The sequence below is a fragment of the Mustelus asterias genome, chromosome 9 (assembly GCF_964213995.1).
Source record: "Mustelus asterias chromosome 9, sMusAst1.hap1.1, whole genome shotgun sequence".
NCBI lineage: Eukaryota > Metazoa > Chordata > Chondrichthyes > Carcharhiniformes > Triakidae > Mustelus > Mustelus asterias.
Window position 1 is genome coordinate 42,969,611 of NC_135809.1, and position 10,723 is coordinate 42,980,333.

The following is a 10,723-nucleotide window of genomic DNA, read 5'->3' on the forward strand; positions in this document are numbered from 1 at the left end:
GTTTACCAACAGATCTTTAAATTATGCAGCTTTGCCTCTATAATTTGACAAAATTAAAGGAAAGCTTTTTTATTGTAGGTTTTCCTGGCTGATTATTTTGAAATTTGACATCCACATAAACTGTTACTCTCAGGGTTAAAGACGCGAGTTAACAAACTTGTTGGTGAATTAAGTACAGGAGGAGCAGTGCTGCAGTGAAGGCCTACAACTCCCACCTCCCTGGCAGAGATCCCCTCAGGGTGTTTGGCCAGAAATCTTAGTCGGGATAATTGCTAAGGAATCTCTTTTGGAAAGACCCAGACCTTCAAAGTAAACCCTGTGGTTTGTTTTATAAAAGAGTTGTGGTCAAAGTCAGCTTCAGTCAGGACTGCAGGAGAAAGCGAAGAAACGAAGGAACAGAGAAAACTGAGCAGGGAAAAGGCACTTGAGAGAAAGAACAGAATTCAGTGCTTTTGTTGAATACTGTAACAGGAAGCTTTTTTCTAGATTTCCTGGCTGATGGATCTCCCAGCACGAATCTCAATAATGTTGCTCAGTCTGTTGCTGTTCAGTCTACAAGGTAAGACAGAATGTATTACAACATGTACGATCATGACTCTGCTGTCTGGAACCATGCTTGCTGGCTACAAGCCGTTAAAAAAAAACAGAGCTCCTTTGTTACCTATTTAAAAAGGACATAATCAAATTCTTCTGGGGAAAATATCTTAAGGAGTGTTTTGATATTTTCTAAGCATTAATTAATTTAAAATTACACTTTTTTTCTGACTAAGCAATGAATTCAACCTATTTAAACTTCAGGATTTTCTATAGGCGATGATTTGTGACTATTTCTTCAGCTTTTAAGCTGATTTCAGGATACAAGTCAGGTTTATTGGAACCCCTATGTAAGTACACTCTGCGTGAACTTTTACACATCAGTTGGTTAATGCATCATTAAAGTTTGCTTATCTGGGTACTGCTTCTTAAAATTTTTGAAAACTCAATAAACTTCCCTCAGAACTTTGCCATGTGCCTTAGGTTGGGATCTAATTTAACAAAAAGTAAATATGCCTGTAAAATAACCTATACGTTTTGCAAACACCATGAGTATCTTTTTAAAGATGTAAAAACCATACTTTACAGAATATAAAAAATCTGTTGGTTGCCTTGACTTTTGTTGAAATGATAAGCTGTATTGTACAAGATTTGTCACGCTTTCCAGGAATTCTGCCTACTTGCAGAGCTCTACATGATAATGATGTAACCCATTTAACAATTGTAATACAAAGGTTGCAAGACCAGGCCTGTTGTAAATGTGTGTAAAGCTATTTACGAGCTGAACCAGTATTGCTTGTTTTGTTTATTTTCTCCCTGTGGCTGTATATATTGAGTTGTAAAGTGGTTTGCCCTTTCTGTATTGCCTGTAAAACTGTTTCCCCACCCCCACCCCCCTACCCTGTAGCTATATCGCCAGGAGAGCTGTTTGTCCCTGTATTTATATTGCCTGTAATCTGTTTGCCCCATAGCTGTATTGCCTGTAAAGCTGTTTTTGTCCCCTGTAGCTTTATTGCCCGGAAAGCTGTTTGAACCCCATAGTTATATTGTCGAGAAAACTGTTTGCCCCCTAAAGCCATAATGCCTACAAGCCATTTGCCTTTATACTTAAGATATTTGTAAAGCCTTTTGCCCCTCGTAACTATAATACCTGGAAAGCTGCATCACCTATAAAGCTCTTTGCCTCTACAGCTCTATCAAGCTTGTAAAGCAACACACTGTCAAAAATGTTAATGCTGTTAGTATGTAATGGAACTCTTAAGTTCTAATTCTGGAAAAGCTAATGTTTCCCTTGGATTACATGGCAAAGAATACAAAAATGAGCAAATCATGCTTCAACTGTACAAAGCCGTGATCAGACCCATGAGCACTGTGCTGACTTGTGGGGATCAAGAAAGATATGTCAGGGCAGAGGTGGGATGGTAAAATGCAATGAGCTGTTCAAAGGTCCATTGTCTTCAGCCCTTAGTTTTTATTTTCTAGATTGTTGAAAGTTGAAGGGCAATGTTACTGAGGTGTTTCAAATGATAAAATGAATCAATAGGCAAAATGCAGAGAAATTATTCCCTCTGATGGGAAATCCAATAAATGGGGATATGATTTTATATTTGGAGCTTGTCCAGTTGAAATCAAATTGGGAAACTTTTTTTCACAGGGGAAAGGAAGTCTAGAATTTCTTCAAAATGCTATGAATGTTCGATCTATTGACATTTTCAAGAGTAATCAGTTGATAGGTTATTATTAGATCAGGGAACTGATGAATATGGAATAATGGAGTTAAGATAGATGTCTGGCATAATGTCAATATGGAATGGGGAAAATGACAGTACGAGGGAGTGAATAGCCTACACAGTTCCTATAGTCATCTGTTAACCCCATGTGGCTTTAATAAAGTTTCTAACTTCATACACTGGGGGAATAGTGAGTTTCTGTAACCAGCCCCAGATGCAGTCAGATGCGCTGATTATTCTGTCACAACTTTTTCTGAACCTCGGGTTCCCTAACACTGGATGAATTCCTATCCTACCAGTAGGAAATGAGAGTGCAATTGCTTTGCAAACATTTTAAAAAGTGCTTATAAACTTCCATCAAATTAAGAAATACAAACCAAAAGACCTATAACTAAACAAAGTTAAACATTAGACAGAATTTTATGCTCCAGCTTGATGGGTTTGCAGGTGAGTGGGACCATAAAATGCGATGACTGTCTTTTTTGGATGGACATTAAATCTCTGTAGTGCCACAGGACTGGGTAAGAGTGGAAGAAATGCCTGCTTTTGCCTTCGCACATGGTGATATGTGCTGAGATGCATCTGATGGTGACTTGATCTTTGCTGAAGTTTGTGTGATTAGTGGAGGTCACCCTCCTAGCATAATTTGGATTGGCACCATCACCAAGATCTCACCTTGGGAGACTACCTACCAATCCTGTCTAAAATATTGTGGTTTAGTGCTCAATATCTGGTGGAGAGGCAGTTCCAGGGCTATAAATTATACCTTAGTAAGGAACTAGCAGAGCCCTTTGTATTGAAGGAGTGAAACATTTATACTCAACCTTTCCTATCTCCAAGGGGCCACACAATGACCCTCAGCTGTCTCCACTTTCACTATTCAGCAGCTGTTAAGTCTGCTCCACCCAGGGTGTTTTTTTTCTGTTGGGCCAGGGGTGAGGAAACTCTTGGCCTGAGACTCCCCTCTGATGGTGACACCCCTGTTGTGCTGGTGTCTTTGTTGGAGTTGAGCAAAGACTCTATACTCACAAGGCACCGTGGCAGAATGCAGAGAATGCCAGAGTACATCATTTCCAGATCCAGAAGTAATTGATGGCCCTTTAACTTGATTCATCAGACTTATGACAGGGATTTGCTGGAATGGTCACAGAGCTTTATTATCAATGTTGAAAAGAAATAGGAAATTAAAAAAAAGAAACTTCAGCAAGTTCATTGAAGTATTGATTTATATATTTCTTATAGAAGTAACTACTCCAGTTTTGTGACAATTAAATCCTTTTAAGTCTGTTTGCTAATAATTAAAGCCAGATGCGTATGATTGTGCAATGCAACTTTGGTTCAGACTGTCTTCTCCAGTTACAGTCCTTGTGTTGCCAATTGTACAGCATAATCTGATGATAATCATATGAACTGTAACAAGAGCTCTTCGTTGTAGCAATTTATTGCAGCAGTGCAACATCTTATGTATTTATGGTTCTTTTTCACGGTTTTACAATTATAACAGGAAGGGAGGAGAGAAGTTTTTCAGTGATTGTTTACGGGTTGAATTCCAAAGACAAAAGTTAACCCAAAAAAGACAGGGATTTTAGATTGTTTGATGATTAATCTTCTGTTTTGATGAATTGAGAAGTGCTCTAATCACAACACAGACATAAATCATAATCCTCCTTGATGACAATGCAGAGCTTGATTAAGGATCTGGAAATGATTGGCTATGGAGTGAGATGCCAAGCCACAGTTGGCTACGAATGGGGTAATCGTCATATTCGTGGCACTGCTCAGCAAGTCAGCCAGATGCAGAGAAATTTTAAAATATTTTATTTACAAAGTTAAATTGTAAAGTTCTCTGCTTGTTGTTCATTTCAATTCCCTTTGTACTTTGAAAGCTTGTTCAGTCTCTAGTGTATACTTCACAGTGCTGGTGAATGAAGTCATTGAATGTTCGTAACAACATAGATGTTAACTATCAGTTGAAGGAATGACAGTAATCAAGTGTATATATTTTCTTGTTTTATACTGCACTTATACAAGAGCGTACATTTGTTTCACAACACCATTTTATTTCTTTTCATTATTTTTAATCTTTTATCTGCCGCACAACCTGCTTATATTTGCACATGGTACTATCATTCAATTCTTTTTGAGCTTCAATTCTATTTGGTCATGTTAATTGTGATTAAACCATTTGTTGAATTAGCTGTGAAGGTACACTTGGGAACCATCTGACTTTGTACACTAACTTTAGAAAACAAATAAACTTATTGTTTCTTGTTTGAAAAGTTCAGGCTTTAAGTAAGAAAAATGTCATGCAATATTGTATATTAATTGTAGCGACAGACAATTAACTGACTATTCCAAGACCCTCGACTCACCTCCCACCTTGCACCCTCCATAAATTAAAATTCACTTAAAACTCTGGTGTTCATATCCTAACTTGCACAAAGTCCAGATCATTTATCACCCCTGCAACTCCCTGACCGATACTGGTATTGCAACACCTTGGGCAGAATTCTCTCATCCTGCCCATGGTGGGTTTGGTGGCGGGCAGAAACAGAGAATCCAGTGGGAGCCAAAAAGTTGGAAATCCACTGGCATAAAAACAGTTTGAACTTCTCCCAGTGGTAGGTTGGTTCTCTTGCTGCCTGATGGCGTGAATGGCATTTACATTCATTTGCATCTCACTGGAATCTTGCAGGTGATGCGCTCGGGGGGAAGGTGGGAATGTCCACCACAACAATGACTAGATCCTCAGACTCATGCTGAGGAGAGATACAACACTACTCACCATTCCACAGACTCAGTCATAGAACAGACCATAGAACTTCTGAAGATGCAATTCAGATGCCTGGACTGCTCAGGTGGCTCTCTGCAATATGCACCAGGGAGGGTTCTCTGCAAGGTCGCAATTTGCATGGGCCCTTCACAATTTGGCTATGAGAAAAGGTGAGCCCCAACCAGTAGGACCAGAGCTTGGAGTGTGAGCAACATGACAGTTGGGGTGGTGGCGATGTGCAAGTGTCTGTGAGAGAATGAGTGTTGATATGTGTTCCCCACTAAAGGATATGTACGATCTGTGAAGACCGTCACTGATGGTAATTAAGAAGGCAAATGGAATTTTGTCCCATATCCCCACATATTTACCTGCTAATCCCTCTAACCTACGCATTCCAGGACACTAAGGGGCAATTTAGCATGGCCAATTAACCTTTGGACTGTGGGAAGAAGCCAGAGCATCCGGAGGAAACCCACGCAGACACGAGGAGAACGTGCAAACTCCACACAGACAGTGACCCAAGCCGGGAATCGAACCCAGGTCCCTGGAGCTGTGAAGCAGCAGTGCTAACCACTGTGCTACCGTGCCACCCTGTTCTTCCACGTTTTCTAAAAAAAGTAAAGTTATGGTCTTTTGAGCCAGTGCTCCATTCTGGGACCTTCCAGTCCATTTGTAACACCAACTGGGATTGTAACAAACTCTGCCAGCAATGTACATGTGATATTTGTCCTTTGTATTTTCAGTGTTAAACTATTGAGGATGTCTGAAATCCAACACTCATCATCCATTTAGTTTTCTTGTCTGCTGAAGGCATTTTATCACAAAAACATTCTTGAAATTGCAAGGAATTACTCCTCAGTGTCTTGCATTTGCTAGTATTAAAATGTCAGAAGACACTGAAGAATGTTTTGACTATCTAGTGTGTATTTTCTGGCAGTCTCACACAAGTTTTGGCAGGTTTAGTATTTTGCAATCCATGTTGTCATCTAGTCATGTCCACATTTTGATTGAAGCACCCTTGACCTATTAATCCAGAGTGTTTCTAGACCTGCATGGCTTTTTGGAATGAATAGGAGTTTATTTGGCTTTGTTGATAGTAATTTAATTCAGTGAAAATGATTTATTTCATTTCACTGAAAATTTAAAAATATGTATTACTTTAGCAGGCCTATGTATCAGTTTTACAATAAGTATGAACGAGGAGTTAATCAGCGTGTATATTTCAACAACAAATTTGGTACCTTTAACCTAATGAAGCATTCCAAAGTGCTTCACATAGACATTATAAAACAGAGTATGACACTGAGCCACATAAGGTTATATATATTTGGTTCGATGACAAAAAGTTTGGCCAAAGAAGTTGGCTTTAAGGAATGTTGTAAAGGAGGAAAGTGACTTGGAGAGACAGAGATGTAGGGAGGGTATTTCAGAGCTTGGGAAGTCGCTTCCACCAAAGGTGGTGCAGGTAAAATTGGGGGTGCACGAGAGGCTAGAATTAGAGGAGCGCAGATATCCAATAGGGTTGTGGAGTTAGAGAGGGATTTAAAAACAAAGAGAGAATTTTAAGATCAAGACGTTGTTTGACTGATAGCCAATGTAAATCAGCAAGCACAGAGATGATAGGGGAACAGGGCTAAGTGTGAATTAAGACAGGGCAATAGAGTTTTGGCTGAGTTTACAGAGTAGAGTGTGGGAGAACAGCCTGGAGTGCATTGGAACAATAGAGTCTGGAGGTAACAAGACATTAAATGAGGGTTTCAGCAGCGTTTCATGACAGAGACAAAATCTGGCGGTGCCACAGAGGTGGAAAGTGAAAGTGAGCCATGAAATATGTGTGCAGCTTTCAACTTCAATGAGAGCATAACATCAGTGCGATCAAATTAGCCATGCTCATTGACCAAGTATAAACCCTTTGCAAAATTGAATGTGTTCTATGATGAACAGGTGATTGCAAATCATTCATTTTATAGCCTCGGCAAAGTAGAAAGCTTCACTTAAAGGCTGTAGGAATCTGGAAGTGTTCTGGTACGAGCCATTTTGGGCAGGAGAATGGCAGAAAGCTTGGGAACTAATCTGGATACACAGCATCCTGGTCCATGGTGTCAATTTCTGTGGCACCTCATTTGGGATGAAACATTCTGGAATTTCTGGACACTTTTATAATTGGTGAAACATCTGTTTTCCCCATTCTGGATCAATAATGTTACAGATCCCTATGTGGAGATGCCGGCGTTGGACTGGGGTAAACACAGTAAGAAGTTTAACAACACCAGGTTAAAGTCCAACAGGTTTATTTGGTAGCAAAAGCCACATAAGCTTTCGGAGCTCCAAGCCCCTTCTTCTTGGAGCTCCGAAAACTTGTGTGGCTTTTGCTACCAAATAAACCTGTTGGACTTTAACCTGGTGTTGTTAAACTTCTTACTACAGATTATGCCAGAGTTCCTTCTTTGTCAGCTCATTAGGCATAAAGTTGGAGGCCAGAATATTAAGCAACATTTCCAGACCGGCTTCCAGATGGGTAGTAGTGGGATTTGAGAGATCTCTGGAAAAATTTCATATAAAACGGGATCCTCCTTTGCACTGGGGCATCATGGAATCTGGGGCTTGGCACCAATTTTCCACCATACTTCCTCCAATGTGGTGGACTGGCACTCAATTTTCTATCCTCATGGGAAAAGTGGGTACCAGAGCTATGCCTGGAGTGGCAAAAGTTGCCCCCCCACCCCCAAACCCCATATGCCATGTGTAATTTCTCAGCAAGGTACAACATAAAAGTTAGGTTTCCTCCCTCTGATCTGCCAAACTCTAATGGAGTCAGTATTGAAGGGCACTGACAGGCCAGAAGACCCAATCCTGCCACAACTGATTTTTGAACTTTAGGGAGTCGAGAGTTAGAAAGGAAAGTGGAATTGAAGGCAAGATTCGATCAGCCATGATCTTATTGAATGATAGCAGACTCAAGGAGCTGCATGGTCTATCCAGTTCCTATTTCTTCTTTTCTTATCTTTTGAAACCTATATTGTCAATGCATTTCTGTAAAATATTTTGTTAGACTTCATTTTTGTCACAATAACTTGATTTTTATGCTTTGAAATGTTTTAAATAAATATGTTGTTGAGCCCATCCCTCCTTGTTCCTTTGTTGAGTTTTAAAATACTAACTTTCTTTTTCAATGCTTTTACAGTTTCTCCTGTTAATGAACCAGGGACTAATTGTTACCCCAAATGCAGTATCAGTGTACTGGACCTTATGGCAACTCATTCAATACTTTCAAATAGATCACAATGGCAAACTATCAAAACACAGACCATGTTTTAAAATAAATAAGAGTACTCAAAAATTAACAGAGCCTTAACTCTAGGGTTAAGCAATATTAACTGAGCGCAACAATCAAAAAGGCACTTTATTTTGTTCATAAGGGATTAATTGTCCTTTTGAACGTTCTGATGAATAAGTAAGATAAGTGGTTTGTTTTCCTGTGTAAAATTGCCAGATGAAGTGCTGATAGCAAAAGCTATCTTTTCTTCAATCTCCTGCAAAATGCTTTGTTGGTGACAACACCTCTCTGGTTAGTATTCAGAGATTAACTCAATTTACTTGTTGTGGCCAACAGGTCAATGTGACTTGTCTAGTTTGTGGCTGAAGGAGTTATCTTGCTTTCCATTTTTTATGTGTTAGTTTGTCCCTCAGTTTCAGCCCAATGCTAGCAACAATGTGAAAAAGAGAGTCAAATGTGTGAGTTTTTCCCTGGCAAGACACAGCCCCTCCATTGGCAAATCCTCGGCTGTGCCTCCTTGTGATGACACATGGAAACAGGGTCTCATGACCCCAGGCTAATACACTAGAGGAAACCCGAAGGAGGTTTGGCTTCAGATATGCAGTATGAAGCCATGAGGACCCATTCTGGCACTCATGAACCAAGCTCCCAGATGTGGGAAAATAGCTCCACTGCCTTGTGGACACATCAGGATGGCTGAGTGAGTAAATCCTGACAGAAAATCTGGAGTGGGGCCCAAACATTCATGTCTAAATATTTAATCTTCCTGGCAATTCCTGCATCCAAGTTGGTGCCAAGTATAGTGCTTTGTGTTCCTTTGAACCCCATCAGGGAAGTTGAAAACGGGACCCTGATATTTAAACAGTCCAGGATCTCCATAAATTTTCTCAAACTTGCACCCTGGAGAGGACACTGCAGTTTCACAGGAAACAGCAGCTATGTGTGATAAGCTCAACTTGATTGGCATATAGAATAACTGCTACAGGGTGTCTCCAATGCTGGGGGGCACCATCATATTCTATTGGTTAGGCACTGCCCACCTCGAGTTGGACAGCTCCCGACTGGTTAGATGCTGACCTGCCATGGTCCATCTACTTCAATGTGGACTTGGAATGTAGAATCTCTACTGAGCAAGTGGACAAAATCCATCACACCAGGCAAACAAACAAAAAACAAACAGAAGGAAAGAAGATGCCAACTCTTTAGTAGTAGGGAAAATGCTGGAATCCATTATTAAAGAGGAGATAGCAGGGCATCTGGATAGAAATGGTTCGATCAATCAGACACAGCATGGATTCATGAGGGGAAAGTCGTGCTTGACGAACATGTTGGATTTTTATGAAGATGTGACTAGGGCGGTTGATGGAGGAGAACCGGTGGATGCGGTGTTTTTGGATTTCCAAAAGGCGTTTGATAAGGTGCCCCATAAAAGGCTGCTGAAGAAGATTAGGGCACACGGAGTTGGGGGTAGTGTGTTAAAGTGGATTGGGAACTGGCTATCCGACAGGAAGCAAAGGGTCGGAATAAATGGGTGTTTTTCCGGTTGGAGGAAGGTAACTAGTGGCGTGCCGCAGGGATCGGTACTCGGGCCGCAACTGTTTACCATTTATATAGATGATCTGGAGGAGGGGACGGAGTGTAGGGTAACGAAGTTTGCAGACGACACAAAGATAAGTGGAAAAGTGAATCGTGTGGAGGACGGAGAAGATCTGCAGAGAGATTTGGACAGGCTGAGTGAGTGGGCGAGGATATGGCAAATGGAGTATAACGTTGAGAAATGCGAGGTTATACACTTTGGAGGAAATAATAACAAATGGGATTACTATCTCAATGGAAACAAATTAAAACATGCTACCGTGCAAAGGGACCTGGGGGTCCTTGTGCATGAGACGCAAAAGCCCAGTCTGCAGGTACAACAGGTGATCAAGAAGGCAAATGGGATGTTGGCCTATATTGCGAGGGGGATAGAATATAAAAGCAGGGATGTCTTGATGCACCTGTACAGGGCATTGGTGAGGCCGCAGCTGGAATACTGTGTGCAGTATTGGTCCCCTTATATGAGGAAGGATATATTGGCATTGGAGGGAGTGCAGAGAAGGTTCACCAGGTTGATACCAGAGATGAGGGGTTTGGATTATGAGGAGAGGCTGAGGAGATTGGGTTTGTACTCGTTGGAGTTTAGAAGGATGAGGGGGGATCTTATGGAGACTTATAAGATAATGCGGGGGTTGGATAGGGTGGAGGCGGAGAGATTCTTTCCACTTAGTAAGGAAGTTAAAACTAGAGGACACAGCCTCAAAATAAAGGAGGGTCGGTTTAAGACAGAGTTGAGGAGGAACTTCTTCTCCCAGAGGGTGGTGAATCTCTGGAATTCTCTGCCCACTGAGGTGGTGGAGGCTACCTCGCTGA

The 10,723-nt window shown here is 40.9% G+C and overlaps 1 protein-coding gene across 4 annotated transcripts in view; it reads left to right on the forward strand.

Annotated features, from left to right (window-relative positions):
- The first annotated feature begins 362 nt into the window (after window positions 1–362).
- The window catches only part of LOC144498644 (fibulin-1-like), a 309,419-nt gene continuing 299,058 nt past the window's right edge, over window positions 363–10,723 (forward strand). For all 4 annotated transcript variants that reach the window (XR_013498738.1, XM_078220077.1, XM_078220076.1 and 1 more), the window contains exon 1: window positions 363–559. Coding sequence is in view for 3 of the 4 variants with exons in the window: in XM_078220077.1 (XP_078076203.1) it covers window positions 499–559 (61 nt within the window). In the remaining variant the exon portion in view is untranslated. The remainder of the gene's footprint in view (window positions 560–10,723) is intronic.